This window comes from Medicago sativa, chromosome 6 (assembly GCF_051527215.1).
Source record: "Medicago sativa cultivar Bolivia chromosome 6, Bolivia_mono, whole genome shotgun sequence".
NCBI lineage: Eukaryota > Viridiplantae > Streptophyta > Magnoliopsida > Fabales > Fabaceae > Medicago > Medicago sativa.
This window is the reverse complement of record NC_140754.1, coordinates 1,974,821-1,992,075: the sequence shown is the minus strand read 5'-3', so window position 1 is coordinate 1,992,075 and position 17,255 is coordinate 1,974,821. Positions and strand designations below refer to the sequence as shown.

General features: G+C 34.3%; 2 protein-coding genes across 2 annotated transcripts; one reads left to right on the top strand and one right to left on the bottom strand.

Moving 5' to 3' along the window:
* The first annotated feature begins 420 nt into the window (after nt 1–420).
* Nucleotides 421–5,754, top strand: LOC146911958 (Adenine nucleotide alpha hydrolases-like superfamily protein). Its single transcript, XM_085718551.1, has 4 exons — nt 421–696; nt 3,197–3,318; nt 3,689–3,807; nt 5,398–5,754. The coding sequence occupies exons 1-4, from the start codon at nt 519–521 to the stop codon at nt 5,504–5,506; spliced, it is 528 nt and encodes a 175-aa protein (XP_085574677.1). The 5' UTR covers nt 421–518; the 3' UTR covers nt 5,507–5,754.
* A 791-nt stretch (nt 5,755–6,545) lies between these two features.
* On the bottom strand, nt 6,546–13,086 carry LOC146911957 (uncharacterized). The gene is made up of 8 exons (XM_085718550.1): nt 12,834–13,086; nt 12,565–12,660; nt 9,774–9,884; nt 9,379–9,688; nt 8,930–9,020; nt 8,371–8,704; nt 7,603–7,751; nt 6,546–7,396 (listed from the first exon to the last, which is right to left on the bottom strand). The coding sequence occupies exons 1-8, from the start codon at nt 13,059–13,061 to the stop codon at nt 6,892–6,894; spliced, it is 1,824 nt and encodes a 607-aa protein (XP_085574676.1). The 5' UTR covers nt 13,062–13,086; the 3' UTR covers nt 6,546–6,891.
* Between the last annotated feature and the right edge of the window lie 4,169 nt (nt 13,087–17,255).

Here is a 17,255-nt window from a genome sequence, read left to right as displayed (position 1 = left end):
TTAGTCCTGAATGGGAAAGGAGTAGTCACTTTAGTCCCTGAATGCAGAGAAATTGCAAAACAGTCCTTGAATGTAGACTCTGTTGGTCAATTTCAGGGACTAAAGTGACTAACGGAGTTTACATTCATGGACTAAATTGACTAACAGAATATACATTCAGGGACTAAATTGACTAACATGATTTATATTCAGAGACTGTTTTGCAATTTATCTGCAATCAGAGACTAAAGTGACGACTCATTTCTTATTGAGGGATTAAAGTGACTAATCTCCCTTAACATTTCCCTTAAAATTAATACTCTTATTTGCAAATTGCAGGATTATAGGTTGACTCCTAAAACTTCAAGGGTTAAATTGGTAATTCACTCGTTCAATTTTCAAACCTTATCGTTTTTTTAATTCAAATTAAAACAAAAAAGCATAATAATATCTCAAGAAAAAATCAAAATCGTTGTTGAGAAGAAAAAGAGAAGAACCATTTGAAGAAGAGAACGAGTTGACTCGGTGAAAATCAAGAAATGGGAGAAGAAGCGACACGAGTTATGATTGGAGTGAACGAGTCAAGCTTGAAAGGTTATCCACATCCTTCAATCAGTAGCAAAGGTGCTTTCGATTGGACCGTTTCCAAAATCATTCGTAACAATGTTTCTGCTTTTCATCTTCTTTTTCTTCATGTTCAAGTTCCTGATGAAGACGGTCAGTTCCTCTCTTTCTCTCTTAATCCATTTTATTTTTTAATTTTGATGTTGTTTTATGAGATTATCTATAGCACCGACATTTCTGATCGAAGACGCGTCAGTATCATGTGTCAGACACTTCTGATCGGCGGTGTGTCTGACACTGACACATGTGATTACCTTCAATTATGTCATGTTCTCAAATTACTATTGATGTGTCGGTGTTAATGTTTTGTAGCGTCCATATTTATGACACATGTGATTACATTCAATTGTGTTATTTTATCAGGAAGTGTCTGACATTGACACATGTGATTACCTTTAATTACGTCATTTTCTCTAATTGCTACTGATGTGTCAGTGTTGTTTTATGAAATGCTTTGTAGCATCGACACTTCTGATCAAAGATGTGTCTGATGACTGTCCGACACATGTGATTACATTCAATTGTGTTGTTTTCTTATTGATGTTAACGTGTCAGAGTTTAATTACATTCAGTTATGTCATTTTTCTCAAATTACTACTGATATCAATGTGTCGGTGTTAGTGTGTCTGTGTCGGTGCTTGGTTTAGAGGTTAATTTCAATGATGCAAGTGTAGAAAGATTTATGCATGAATCGCAACTAATTATGTGTGTGACTTTAGAACTGGTTGTGGTAAAAGCTGAATGTGTCTGATGATGTAATGGATGTGATTGAGTGTTAGTGTAAAAATTCTTTTTAATGATGGTGGATATGAATTAATTGAATCATTTTATAATTATATGCAATTTTTTAAGAAAGTTCTAGTGTGTGTGTGCTATTTAGCTGAGATTGTGTAGATTGAGTTTGAACATAGGTAAGATTGTAGTGGTATTTTGATATGTTATGTTAGGGCATGTTTGGATTATCTTATTTGAGACTCTTTGTGAGAGCTTACGGAAGCAGTTTATGGTATGCACATAAGCTGTTTTGAGCCAATTGCCATAAGCTCTCCATCATAGCTTATGAAAGTAGCTTATAATTGTGATGCTGGAGCACTCCGTATTTGATGTGTGATCTTAGTAACTAATTGGATTGACTTATTTGAGCTTATCTATTAGCACAAACACTTGTAATGTTGTTTGGAAAGCTTATGAAAACAAAATATAACATGTTTCAGCTTATTTCTATAAGCTCTTTAGGATAGCTTATAGCTTATATGTAAACCGTTTGAATTTATTTTATCTTTTTTATAGAAATAACTTATACATGCATATCTATATGATGAGGGGCTCCTATGCATTGTGCTTGATTAAGTTGTTTGTCAAGGAAAGTTTGGTTTGTTACTTAGGAAGTGTTTGTGGAAAAAATAATTTAGAGTTTATTTTGAACTACTCAAACGATATGTGTTTAGAGATGTTCACAAAAATGTTGTGTGTGGTGTTTTAGAGAAATTGAAACATCTGGCCATTTGTTTGCATCTTGCTCAAAGACGTCTGATGTATGGAGCTTGATTTGTAATTGATTGGGAGTGGAGGCTGAAGGTTGGGATGGTGATGTAGTAAATAACTCCCTTTTATTCAATTCAATTTGCGAGGGTAAGAAAGATAAAAAAAAGTATCGCATTTAGTGTGGTTAACAAGGGCTTGGTGTATTTGGTTAGAGCGTTATAATGTCCTTTTTAACGGGAAGGTTGTGAATTGTTTAGAGGTGGTTGATCCTATCAAACACCTATCTTGGTCTTGGTTTATGTGTAGGGAGGGATTCAACATAAACTTTCGATGATCGGTCCTATTGGTGGTTGAATCCACTTGTTTGTATCCGAAGTATTTGAACGTCGCCCTCTTGCACTGTTGGTAGTGGCTGGTTCTGTTTTACTCGTATCAGTTTGTGTGCGGGTCTGGTGTTTGCAGGGAGCTGAACTGAAGGGTTGTGGGGCTGATTCTGTGCCCATATCAGTACGCGCTCCATTTCTTTGTTGGGTGGAGCTGTAGGAGATCAATTCTAAATTTCTAATTGTGTTATGTTGTCGGCGATGGTCTTGTGCTGACAATTGGACCTTTGTAATCTTTATTCATTATGTATCTGTCAATCCTCTATTGTGGAATTGTGAAGACGAGCTGTATATTGTTTGTTGGCTGTTATTGGAGTAGCTTTACACAGCTTGAGCTAGTTTACTCCCATTTAATAAAAGTTTGCCTATCAAAGATAAAAAAATAAGCGCTTAAGTTAGTTGTTTACCAGAATGCATCCTTGTAGCATTTGGTGTTCAAAATTTACCGATATCAACATTCCCTGAGATAATGAATTTGATCACCTCTCGTTTTTGATAGCCTATCGAGGGAAAGTATCTTTCTCTGTTATATCTTTCTCTTGGGTTCGGTTACTTCCTGTTTTATGTATTCTTGCCATATTTTTTTCATATTTTCCATTCACTGTGATCTATTGTCCCTTTACTTTGAACTTAATCTAATCCAGCGAGGCATTTATTTATATTATACAAAGCAAAATAAAGGGAACTGCAATGTAATGGTTTTACTTGTGTTTCGTTTCTTGTAGGTTACGATGACGTGGATAGTATCTATGCATCTGGTGAAGACTTTAAGAACATGAAACAGCAAGAAAAGACTAGAGGGACTCATCTGCTGGAATACTTCGTCAAGAGGTGTAATGAAATTGGGGTAATACTTTTTCTGCTCTACTTGTGATTTTGGATTTTGTTTGGATAAACTTATCCATAAGCACTAGTGATAAAAGAAAATTTTGAAGAATCTTGTAATGACCGAGGTTTTTAAACAATAATTTCTTACATGACCTGTGAAACTAGCTTTTCTATCTTAAATTTTTTGAAGCTCATGTTTAACTTCTTCATAAACAGCTTCAGATTCTTTACTGTCAAGAAAAACATGCAGTCAAGGATTCTCTACCGTTAGATGAAGATTGGACAGCTCATATTTTCGACCGTCAAGGAATATAAGCTGTTTGATCTGCATCTGATTGGTTGAGATTTATGACCACTTGACCACAAGCTAAATATTTATACATTTGTAGGTGACCTGTGAAGCATGGATAAAGCAGGGTGATCCCAAAGAAGTGATATTGAATGAGGTGAAACGGGTTCGTCCAGATTTACTAGTTGTTGGAAGCAGAGGTCTTGGACCTTTCCAAAAGTATGTGCATGATCTCTTTTTCCATTATGAGTTGTCCAATTTTTTTTTTAAAAAAAAAAAAAAAAAAATCAAGAATGCATCATAGCTCTTAGAATTCAATTTATACTGAAATATGTTACTAAGGATTTAATTAACATAACTAATTGTCATAAATGACGTGCTATATCAGAGCCATGATATTTTTAAATAGGCTTAATTACACCACAGGTCCTTTAAGTTTGACGTTTGTAACATATAGGTCCTTTAAGTTTGTTTTGTAACAGATAGGTCCTTTAAGTTTGACGTTTGTAACATACAGGTCCTTTAAGTTTGTTTTGTAACAGATAGGTCCTTTAACTTTGTAACAGTGTGCAACTAAGTCATTCTGTTAACTCACCGTAAAAAAAACGCTGACGTGGCTGTGAAGTCTGTCAATTTCGTCTCCTTTACCCTTACATTTCCCCAATTCTCAAACCCTGACTCCATTTTTATTCATACCAAAGCTTGAATTCGTCAAATCAATGGCTTCCAAGTGTAATACCAGCATTATTGCAGGGGAAGAACGCAGGATAGATGATAACAATTTCTTATATAGAGAGTTGAGTATATTTATCATCGGTTTCATCATCTCAGTTATTGCCTTTGCAATGTACTTGGTAATCTTGGACAAGAACTTATAAAGTCCAACAATTAGATTTCGTGTGGTAGAACTGTTGTCTTCTTTCCTTCGGTTATCTTCTCCTGATTCTTCAAAAAAAACTGGGTGTAGTAAAGGAGATGAAATTGACAGACTTCACAGTCACGTCAGCGTTTTTTTTACGGTGAGTTAACAGAAGGACTTAGTTGCACACTGTTACAGAGTTAAATGACCTATCTGTTACAAAACAAACTTAAAGGACCTATATGTTACAAACGTCAAACTTAAAGGACCTATCTGTTACAAAACAAACTTAAAGGACCTATATGTTACAAACGTCAAACTTAAAGGACCTGTGGTGTAATTAAGCCTTTTAAATATGAATGTCTATTGAAGTATGTTATGAATTTTTTGGAAATATCTTTCTAGTATGAAATTGTCAGACTTCTTTTTTTGGAAATTATGGCAGTTACGTTTTTATTATGTGTCAGTTATGTTTTTTTGAACAATTATGTGTCAGTTATGTTAATTAATTTTAGGAATAAATATAGAAGAAAAGAGGAAAGTGGTAGATAGTTTGTTTTTTTTTTTGAAGGATGGTAGATAGTTTGTTATTGAGTGGTTATGGGAAGGAGAGACCAAACTCTAATTCTTGGGAGAGACCAAGACTCTCGAATTTCTTGGGGAGGAATTGTCTTCTAACAGTATACTATCTCTTTACTTAGTTTATGTGTGAATTCTGCATTCTCTATAGTATGTGTAATTCTGTTTCTATTGTAAAAATATTCTACCATCAATAAAAGTCAGTTTCCACAATTAAATTGTGTTTTGGTACCAGTTTCTGACAGAAATTTACATGTTATGAATCTCTTGAAGTTTCATATACTGGTTCAATTTGTTCAACTAGTGATTTACTAGTTCAACGAGTAACTTAATTACGGTCAATAACCGGTTTGAGTTGTCATGTTCTGCAGGGTTTTTGTTGGCACTGTTAGTGAATTTTGTTGGAAGCATGCTGAATGCCCTGTCATGACTATCAAACGCAATGCAGATGAAACTCCAAGGGACCCTGTTGATGACTAGTATTTCGACAATGGATATAGATTACCTGTGTTTGTGGAGCTGAAAAAATAAAAACAAAATATTGAACATAATGAAGATTAGTGTATGCAGTTGTTCAGTGTAGGAACATGAGCATGAGCATGATCTCGAACTTTTTGTGCTTTCTTGCGCTTGTTCGTTGTCTCTTTTATTTGTATCTATCTGCAGTTGTTGATTTCTTTGAATGTATGTACAAAGCTATCTGCTTGTGTGGTTTGTAGTTTGTACTCTATCGTTTGCAATACAATTGTGTAATAGTTTAACCATGTGCAATCTTGCACCTACAAAAGATTTTGGCCTGCCAAAATGATATAGTTCATGCATAGACAAGTATATTATTGAGTACTATTACACAATTGTATTTGCAATACAATTGTGTAATAGTACTCAATAACATACTTGTCTATGTATGAACTATATCATTTTGGCGGGCCAAAATCTTTGGTAGGTGCAAGATTGCACATGGTTAATTATTCTCTCTCTTTTTAGTTCATTTCTTTTATTTTTCTTTGGTGTTTTAGACTTTTAGGTGAGCATGTCAGCCAAGTATGGTTTTTATAATATCACAATGTTGGAATATCACTAAAAAAATGTGATGATCCAAAGTATGCAACATGGAAAGAGAATGAAGTTTAGAGACTATTTTGATGGATAAGTTTAGAAATATGTGACATGTATCTATAGTTCAAATATCAAGTTAAAGAGTGATAATTTAGAACTAAATTGATGTTTATTTCGAAAGTATATGGATCCAAAGTATGTTATTTCAAAAGTATATGGATCCAGAGGATGTAACATGGAAAGAGAATAGTCGTGTTTAACTTCAAGGAATACAACGTGAAAGTATACAATGTGCTCTCATTAAGTCATAATCACTGGTTTTTTAGTGTCCATTGCTTCTCCTAGATATAAAAATTACACAATTTTTAATGAAGACCCAATTACACAATAGTAATTGATCAATGCTCCAATGAATACCTCCATTCTTAAGAGCTTTCACACTCGACAACAATACCACTAATGAAACCCGGAAAATCATATATATTATTGTGACTATGGTATAAAAACTTACACCAAAATATAGAAATCTCCTCAATCACCGTAGTTCATGAATTATCATGGTTAAGGGAGAAAAAGAATGTTAAACTTAATAGCTAGCAAAAACCTGAATCATGTGTTACATATAGTCATGGATTAATATTGAATAGTGATTATCAGCCTTCAATAAGATTTCACTATAATTTAATTCCAAAATCTTCCCATCAATCAGGGACAAACAATGATAAAAGCATGCTCAGAATAGGTCAGCCCTACATTAGAAGATTGCTGACAAAATCTCTTTATGAAGATACATCCTCGTGCACTAACTAAGCTTTATCAGAAGCTGCCAATTTTATTCTTTGTTGATGCTCAGCAACCTTATAATCTACAACTTCACGGAACAAGCTTGCGTCAAGGATACAGTTGTCGCTTCCATACACGGCAGCTTGGACACTTGCCATCAGTTTCGCTATTTCCCTTCCGGAAAATCCATCGGTTTTAGCTGCGGCTTCCTTTATGATATCATCGCTCAATCCTTTAATCTCTATCTTTTGTGGGCTTGCTTTGAACAATGATAATAAACCAGATTTTCTTGATCCAGCTTGAGCTATGTACTTGTCTAGGTAGAGCTTAAGAAGTTTAAAACGCTCCTCTTCCCCAGGCAAGGGAAATTCTAGGACCTCATCAATACGGTCTGCTACAGCTGAATCAAGGTCACCAGGACGGTTCGTCGCAAGGGCAAGGACTATGTCTTTAGATTGGTCACCGGTACGAAAGAGAAGGGCATTTAGTGCACTTCTTTGTGCTTCACTCATATACGTCTTGTTCCGCCTGCAAAATTCATCCAATTTACTCAGACAATTCTCAACTAATGTTAGTTTCATTAACATTGCAACTTTTACTCACTTTTTGGAACTTTGCTTCTTAAAAAAAGTAATGAAATTGCATCAGGCTAATCATAATCATCTTATGATGCCACAAGAACCGAGTTGGATAATAATATATGAAAAGCATGGAATGGTAGATGCATTGCTTACTCGCATAGAAATGCATCAGCTTCGTCAATAAAAAGCAGTAAACCCCTATTGGACTTCTTGGCCCAATCAAACAACTCGTGTATCTTTGTTACAGCCTGTGATCCGAGTGGAGCAACATCTCCTCCAGTCATCAATGCATAATCCAATCCCTGAATTTAAATTGAAAACAAAAATTCAGACAAAATATCATTTTATCTAGAAGGAAAGAATATCAGTTAAAAAAATGATGAGCAAATAAGGTCAAATGTTCAGGATACACTTCAAGGAGATTTCTCTTGTAGGAGATTTCTCCATTTTATATTTAATATATAATATATATTTGCCATTCAAAAAAAAAAAAAGATGCAATTCATAAAACAGCAATAACCAGAAGCATGGTACTGAATACCCACTTGTAAGCTAATAACTGCAAAATTCCACAGAAAAAGAACTTGCATTGAATTTAGAAAGACAATTGGAAAATGAATTTGCAGAGCCTTTAAGAAAGATGATTTTAGATTCATTAATTTGTAGATCGTTCACCTTAGACTGTCAGCCAGAAATTATAAAGAGGAATATATAAAAAATCTGAAAAATGAGGAAACGTTTTTGCTAATATGTTGATCACTTCTACTTAATATAGGATAGCATAAACAATGCATACAACCAATTCCCTACTTATTTGACACGTTGACAAAACAAGGTAAATAACATGAAACATATTTTTTTTGGACATTGAAAAACATCAAATTGGAACAAGAAGATAAATGGATAAGTACAAAGTCGTACCGATTTGTAAGCCAACTCTCTGGCAGCCATTGTCTTCCCTGTTCCTGGAGGGCCATAAAAAAGCACGTTTCTGAATGGTGCCTGATGTAATTTTGTGTTTTCAGTTGCAAACGCCAGCTGCTCAATTCTCTTACTAAGAGAAGGATGCAAAATTACATCGCCAAAACCCTTTCCATTATTTGAAACAGATTCTGGTTTAGCAAGTCGAGAAAGGGTGCTTTTGGCTCGAGAAAACGTGCCAGACCAGGGGTATTTCCCTCTGGAGGACTCTCGGATCAATGATGGTTGTCCCAATATTCTATCAACATATCCCCAAATAACCCGTGCACCTTCCCTACATTAGGTACAATCTGAATGTAAATTATACATAGCAGCATGCAAATAACAATGTAAAGTTTCACTACTGAGATAAGAAATAGTCTGATAAATAGAGGGCATAAACTTAAAGTTGTATATTCTCTAAAAATGGGGCTAGCCATGCAAAAATAACACTCAACCAATTTTTTCCCTCCTTCCTCGTTTATAGTAGCTCATTCCAAACTTTATGGACAATTTATACCTTGTTGTGTAGACCCCGGCTGCCAGAGCAGTCACTCCACCAACTGTTACGACCAACTTATTACGATCTGTTAGAATGGCTTTAAAGCCCCCTGCAAAAGATAATTGAGTTTTCAGATTTGGGGATTGGTGTGGAGTTTGTCTAGCCCAGCCAAGCAAAAATATTGATTGAGTTCATCATCCAATTAAGATATAATGCTTCACGTAATTAGAAACAATAAATAACGATAAAAAAATTAAACAATAATACAACCAACAAACTACAATTATGCTGACTAATGATTAAACAACAAGATGAAAGTAAAATTGACAAAATAGCATTACCACAAAAATCATCGTGAATTCGTTTTTAAAGGCAAAAGAGTATATAAAGAATTGCTTTAGTTTGTGCATTCAAATCAACAAATACTAATTGCATAATATATAGTTCGTATCTGGTAAAAAATTTACCTCCAATATGGTCAAAGGTAGTATTTATGATAGAAATCCATTTTTCTCGATCTAAATCACCCTTCTCAAGTTGGTTTCTCCTGTCAATCTCTTCGTTTTTCGTTATTTCGAGCACTTTCCCTTTTGCTTTTGCAAGTGCTGTTTCTCTGATTGTGTCATGTTCAAGCTTAGCCTTCTCCTCTATAGTTTGCTTTCGTAGTGCTTGAATGTGTTTTTCTGTTTCAAGTCTAGTTTGCTCCAGTCTGATTGATGAATCTTCTTGCAATTTTACAAGCTCTTGGTTCCTTACTCTATGGTACTCATTTTCTGCCTGACAATAAAAATGTGAGAATCAGAAAAGACTTGAAAATTGACAAAAACAAAAACCCAAAGTTTCAAAAGGTTTAATGTAATACCTGCATCCTCTTCCTTGCCAACTCATCCTCATATTTAGCCATCTGAGATTTTGTTTGTGCCTGATGTTGGGCCAGCTTTTTTTCTTCGTCATATACAATCCTTTGTTTTTCCTGCCAAGAAAACCAATTGATAAGCCGGAAAACCAAAACACAAAATACACACAGAACAGGAGCAAAGAAGGTTTCACTTTCACACATATCTTCAATTGTTTAAGGCCAAACTTGTACTTGCAATAAAATAAACTCATTTCATCATGAAGCTAGAACTTGCACAACAATGCATATGATTTATTAAACTAATAGAACATTATGGCGTAATTTGATCCAGGTAGCCAACCCCACTTAGTGGGAAAAGGCTTGGTTGTTGTTGTTGTAGACAATTTCAACTTACAATAATAAAAATTTGATAGGCAGTATGGAAAGGTGTAACCCCTGAAACATTGTCATTATTGTTCTAGAGTCTTCCAGCTAGAGTTAGTCTTCTGTTCCTACGAGTACCTTGAAGTTGTTAGTAATTGATACAAACAAAAAAACTCTCGTCTCCTATGAAGCACTTACAGTCCAGGGTTTGAAGGAGTTAAAAGTCAGAGTTTGAAAATACGGTCGGGACATTTGTCAGTAACAAAAAAAAACTTACACAGAAATCCTAGACAGTAATGTCCTAATTATATGGGAGATGAAACACATACACCCCAATTGGATAAACTTCAAACGAGAATTTGTCAAGAATTATTACATTTTCCCCATGATACAGACTCATGTAAAGTACTGAGACACCATTCATTCATGATGAACTATTCAAGGTCTTTCACATTCCATCTATCTAATACCGAAAATATATATATAAAAAAAATATCAAATCAATTTTAGCCCCGTCTTCAACACGCTGAGGAAAAAATAATAATAAATATAATATATTTTCAGACAATGAAATTAGGCATGGCAATGGGGCGGAGCGGGGACGGTTTTTACCTACCCCATCCCCAAACCCAATTCCCTGATAAAGCCCCGTTCCCCGCCCCGTACCCCAACGGGGATGAATAATTGAACCCAAACCCCATCCCAAATGGGTTCGGGTATCCCCGCCCCGCCCCCATACCCGCAGTGGATTCAGATTTTTAATAAACATAATCCCTTGGCCCAAACTAGAACATATATCATGAACCCAAAATTCGTCCGAACATACAAAAAAATTATTTCAAATAAAGTGCAGCAACCATACAACTCGTAATCCAAATTATCAAAACCAATATCAAATTTATCAAAACCACATAATATTGTACTAGTAGATAAGAGTATTCCAAACTACCATCAAAACAACGACATAAGCAAACCAATATTCCAAAACTGCCATCAAAACAACCACATAACCAAAAATATTCTACATCATTGTTCATTGAAATTGCTAACTAAGTAGATAAAAATCATTGTTCATTGAAATTGCTAACAAAAGTAGCTAGATAAGCTGCCACCACCAATGTAGTCTTCTTTCTTTCTCTTTTCTCAAAATACTATTGACCATCTTCAAAGAGGGAAGTAACGCCACTAGCTAATATTTCACCTATATAAAATATACAAGTTATAATATAAACATTAATATTTCACCTATATAAAATATACAAGTTAAAATAGGGGTAATTATGTAATTTAATATAATCGGGGCGGGTTCGGGGACGGGTTCGGGGTGGGTACATGTTTCCCCATTACCCGCCCCACCCCCATCCTTTAAAATCGGGGAAAACCCAAACCCAAACCCAAACCCAGTCAAAGCGGATTTTCCCCGTCAAAATCGGGGCGGGTTCGGGTGGGTGCCCGCGGGTACGGGTTCTGTTGCCATGCCTAAATGAAATGGAGTGTCAGATGCAATGTGGCATTGGCACTTCATATTGAAGGTGTGTCTGGTGTCCGACAATGGCATGAGTCGGACACCAACAGATGTTACATTTAATCAATTCTATTTTCTCAAATTATCAAAGGTGTATGCATTTCTGGGTCGGGTGTACAAGTGTTTGAGTGTCCAAAACATGTCGGACACCCACACAAACCTTCAAGCTACAAAACTACATAGATTGCCTCTCAAACTCTATCTTCTCTGAAACAGACTTCATCATTGTAAAAAAAAAAACTTGATTAAAAAAGAACATTCCCAACATGTGTATAATAATGAATACTACATAGTGTAGAATTAATAATGTAAAACAAATTAAAAAAAAAGTAATAACATGCAAATTTATTTGGTTTCAAAGAGCCTAGCCCCGAAGGCCGAAACTCACGCACACTACTAAAATACAATTTTACATGAAATCTGCCCCTGATCATATTAAATGTCTCCGCAATCTTTTATCATCAGAGTTCTAATTACGGGACCGATAACATGCGATTACTACTTAAAAAATTCTCGTTTCAAACAGCTCAACTTATACACACTACTAAAATGCAAGTTAACATTAAATTCGCAACCCAGCATATCAATTGTCTCTACAATCATTTACCATCTCTTGAGTTCTACTTATGAAGCTGACAGCATACAATTTTACAGCCATTTTTCGGATAACTGTCTCTCATACTCTCGTCATGTTCTTACTCTCTCTCTCTATTGTTTTCGACCAATAAAAAGAAAGTTGTCAGAAAATAGTTGTACAAATATCATTACTCAGACAAAAAAAAAAACCTATTTCGCATACAAAAATGCTATTTTACACACAATCTTTGCCTCGACATATCAAATGTCTCCGCAATTTGAGCTCTACTTACGAAACTGACAACATAAGAATTTCTGGACAAAACTTACAGTCTCCAATTGTGCTTTCATTCGATTAAACTCAGCAACCTTAGCAGCCAATTCAGCTTGCCTTGTTTCCTCTTGTTTCTTCAATATCTCAAACACCTTCAAAAAAACAAAAACAAAAACCACAAATAAAATATTAAACATAATGCAAAAGAATAATTGAATAGAATAGAAGTTGCGTAGACACTGACACATGTGATTACATTCAATTATGTCAGTTTCTCAGATTATAACCGAGGCAGACATGTCAGTGTTGTGTCCGGTGTCAGTACCTTTTTAGCATATGATGAAGCAGAGATTTGTTTGAGAGCTTTAAGACCTTTTTCAAGAGGTTCAGGATCGAATCCAGAAGAAGCACTCCTTGGATTATCGTTACCCGCTTTCCAAGATGAATCGGTTGCTGAAGATGAAGAAGGAATGGCGCCATCGGAGAAAGAGACGGTGGCGGTGGTGGCGGCGGTTAAGGCTGAGAATAAACCGGATAAAGTGGTTTTCGCCATTGAAGAAGAGGTTTTTGTGAAGAATGGTGAAGAAAAGGTTCTGAGGGTTTTGGTAGGGTTCCGAAAACGAAATGGGTTTTTTATTCGGAGCTTTGATTTGACCCGAATTTCACTTTTCCAACAAGTTAGCTAGATTCTTCTCTTTTTTATTCAACAAGTTACTATTAGATTTAATTTTTTCCAAAAATTATTGGGTCGACTCTGCTTAACTCGTTATAATTTTAATTTTTTAGTATGGCTTATGAGTGATTTTATGACTCCTTTTGATAAAAAAAAGTAGGGGATAGATGATAAACTAACTTATAAAGGACGAGTTTTTAGCTAATAGCTTAAGCTAGCTTATAGTGTATGAACTAGCTCGTTGAATTTATTATGTTTGATCAAATTTGTTGTTAAATCGACTTATAAATGTAAAATGATGTATGTTTAATTATTTTAATTTGTTTCATATAAGATGATAGGGGTTAAAATTGAAAGAAAAATGATAAGTTATTATTAAGCGATCTCAACCTCTTTATTTTTTTTTTTTTGGGATTGAATCCTTGCGCCGCTCCCACCCTCTGCTAGGGTTTTAGGGAGCTATGGTGTATAGCGTTCTCTTCATCCGTTTTAATCGTGCTATTCAATTGGTTTTTTTCTGCCTTCCAATCACCTTCACCATGTCGTCTTCGTAGCTTCACCCTTAACCTGATTTCAACCCAAAATCGATGTAATTCCCAACTCACCTCCATGAAATCACCTTCTGCCCCAATTCTTGTTCACCCCCAAATAGCTCGCCGCCATCATCGCCATCACCCCCAAATCGATTTCAGCGTTAGTCAATTACCCCTTAACAGCTCCGCGACCACCGGTTGGTGTTTCCCCTCTTTGTGTTCTGGAAGTTTCTCTGCACCTCCGTCAGATCGCCCGCCGCCGCATCCACCGCCTCTGTTTCTCGCTGTTATGGATGTAATCACAATCATTGAAACGTCAATTGAGCGTCCCTCTCGAAAGCCACCATGGTATCGCTGTTATTGGGCTATTCCATCATCACTGGGTTTGGTATCTAATAATTTTGTGGTTGTTTTTCTCCTTTTATTGTTATGCTGTTTGGTTTGGTTTTTATTTATTTGAGTTCAAGTTTGTACTTTATATGTTTGCTAAAATGCTTCTGAAGGACTTGTTTCATGGGTACTGTATTACAAGTAAGAGACTTATGGCGGTTATCACCGAAATCATTATCCTCACAATCACGCAATTGTCTTCTCAACATGTGGCAGAATTTGTCATTTCAGAGACCATTTATAGTCGATATGTGCGAACACCTGTAATAATCTTTTTCCGAAGTTGGATGAAATCAAAGACTGTGGATCTCAAATTTTTAGTGAACTTTGGCCACGTGTGTAAGATCCTAGCCTGGTTGTTACGATTTGTATTTTGGTTTATTACTGCCTCATTGTTTTCTGAAAGTACTATATGTATTCTTAGGGAGATTTTAGCTATCTTGATAACTTGTACTGCTCTCAAACTATGGATGAGGATTGTCCCAATTCATGATCATTCTGATTGTAATTTTGCTATTTTAGTTGTTGAATGAATGAAGTTTTTTTACCGTCAAAAAAAATCTCTTTAGTTTTCAATATCCCGACTTTTGAATTGTTGTGATCAAAACTTAAAAGTATTACAAGTTAAAATAAATAAATTGATTTAAACTTTTCATATTAAATATACTAATTAAAAATGAATGTTTTAACAAATTAAAAATTGCAAGTATTCTTCTCTTAAATTCCCAATATTATATCATATTAGTGTCTTTGATCTCTTATAAGGTATTGAACAAGTTTTTGTCTAAGAGTGTTTATTGAACAAAAGACTATTTTGGGTATTCTATATAACTTGTGATTGAGACAAAAATTTGATAACTAGTACTTTGGACACAAAATTGTACTTTAGACAAAAAATTGTATTTGTGATCTAATGAGCAACAAAGATTTCAGTTTTTGTCATGTCTTTTAACTCTAGTTTGTAGGTCTTTGAAACAATTTTACAATCAAACACAATATAACTGAAGTTGTCATGTCTTGTCCCTTATTATTTTATAGATAAAACGCATCCAATAAGATTCTTCAAACTTTCTCAAATTTATTATTTTAAAATTGTTTGAGAATAAATACTAAAACTAGTTTCTGATAAAAAAAAATACATGACCCAAAATAGTCCTCCTCTAAAAATGAAATACATGAGATGATCATTGACAATACAAAATGGGGACATGCTAATCTCTTCGTTTAATTTCATTTAAAATTAATTTTTATTTTGATGACATGTATAGTTGTGGAGCTAACATGGTCGTTAATAATTGTGACATAAAACAACATCGGCATTTCACTGTTGTTTTACATGTCGACAACATCTAACGACTAACGACCGTGTTAGCTCCAACTAAATGGAGAACCAACTTGTATCCAATCTGTAATTGCCATGACTCATTTCATAACTTGCCTTCAACGAAGAACAATTTAGGATCACACTTTTTTGTGCGTAAATAATTTGAGTATTACTTGTTATTTTTTATCTCCAATTGGTCCTCGAGTCTAAAATACTTGAAAAAAAAAAAAAAAACTTTTATGATGAAATTGAATAAAAGAAAATTGAAATTAGAACTAAAATTGAGGTTGCAATTTTTTTATAATAGAGGGAGTAGAACCCATCAAAAAAGAAACTTGTGGAACCTAAGTAGCTCATTGTACAAATCAGAGGGACTTCGAATGCCACAACAACTTGTACATAAAAACATTGAAAATACTTTCTAGCAATATTTTATCTTTGTAATCTAAGAAATTAGAACAGCATTTATTAAGATTCAAATGGTGAATCAAAATGATCAATTGAACTTAACTCAATTGGTATAGACACCGCATTACCGCATTATAATATGCACGGGTCGGGATTCAAACCCGTGCATTTTGATATGGCTTATGAGTGATTTTATGACTCCTTTTGATAAAAAAAAAAAGTAGGGGATAGATGATAAACTAACTTACAAAGGACGAGTTTTTAGCTAAGAGCTTAAGCTAACTTATAGTGTATGAATTAACTGGTTAAATTTGTAATGTTTGATGAAATTAATTGTTCGATCAACTTATAAATATAAAATGATAATGATATGTTTAACTATTTTAATAGTATCATATAAGATGGCGGGGTTAATTGAAAGAAAAAAATTATAAGCTATAACTAAGCGATTTCAATCTCTTTAGTTTTCTTCTTGACCAATTTTAATATCCCGGCTTTTTAATTGTTATAATCAAATAAAATTCTCAAATTTTCTTCTCGTGAATTCTCACTATCTTATTCTACTGGTGTGTTCGATATGTTAAACAGTAAGTACTAAACAGAATGACATAAGACAAAACAATATAACATAAGACAGAATATCATATGACAAACTTTTAAAGTATTGAACAATTTTTGTGTTGTACAAAGTTTAGTGGACAAAAGACAATTTTTGATATTTTAGATAACTTGTACTTGAAACAAAAATTTGGGCCCAGTTTAGAATGCACAAATTCATCTTTTTGTGCACAAAACACAACTTGTGCATATAAGCCTGACAGCCATTATGAGCCATTGATATATTAGTATTATATTAAAACAGATCCTAGCCGTTGGAATTTTGAGAGAGGCAACCTGCTGCCATCAAGTTGCTTTTGTGCAGGTGGGACCCACACGTGGAATAAATTTTTGTATTTTAATGGTTGGCTTAAATATGCCAACCGTCCCTGTAATTTGGGCGAGTTTTGATTTTCGTCCCTGTAAAAAAAAAAATTTTAAATACATCCCTGTAAATTTTTTTTTGTTTTAAAAAGGTCCCTGGCCCCACTTTTTCGCTGACCAAGCATGGCTTTGGCCACGTGGCAGTTGCTGACTGTGCAACTTTTGCCACGTGGCGCTGACGTGGCATGCCACATAATTAAATATAATTTTTAATTTTTAAAATTCTGTTTTAAATTAAAAAAATCTGAAAATAAATTAAAAAATCATAAAAAAATTAAAAAAATGGGAAAAAAACGGAAAATAAAATTACCGATTTTTATTTAAAATTTTTTTTTTTCAAAATTCTAAAAATTCTTTTTTTTTAAATTAAAAAAATCTGAAAATAAATTTAAAAATCATAAAAAATTTAAAAAATCTGAAAAAAATGGGAAAAAAAAC

Bases quoted from the DNA above. Each gene is read 5' to 3' on its own strand.
- LOC146911958 (XM_085718551.1), top strand. From the start codon at position 519: ATGGGAGAAGAAGCGACACGAGTTATGATTGGAGTGAACGAGTCAAGC. The intron at 697-3,196 runs GTCAGTTCCTCT...CGTTTCTTGTAG, and splicing joins TCAAGTTCCTGATGAAGACG to GTTACGATGACGTGGATAGT. The intron at 3,808-5,397 runs GTATGTGCATGA...CATGTTCTGCAG, and splicing joins GGTCTTGGACCTTTCCAAAA to GGTTTTTGTTGGCACTGTTA.
- LOC146911957 (XM_085718550.1), bottom strand. From the start codon at position 13,061: ATGGCGAAAACCACTTTATCCGGTTTATTCTCAGCCTTAACCGCCGCC. The intron at 9,021-9,378 runs GTAAATTTTTTA...TATCTTTTGCAG, and splicing joins TACCTTTGACCATATTGGAG to GGGGCTTTAAAGCCATTCTA. The intron at 8,705-8,929 runs GTATAAATTGTC...TACCTAATGTAG, and splicing joins GCCGGGGTCTACACAACAAG to GGAAGGTGCACGGGTTATTT.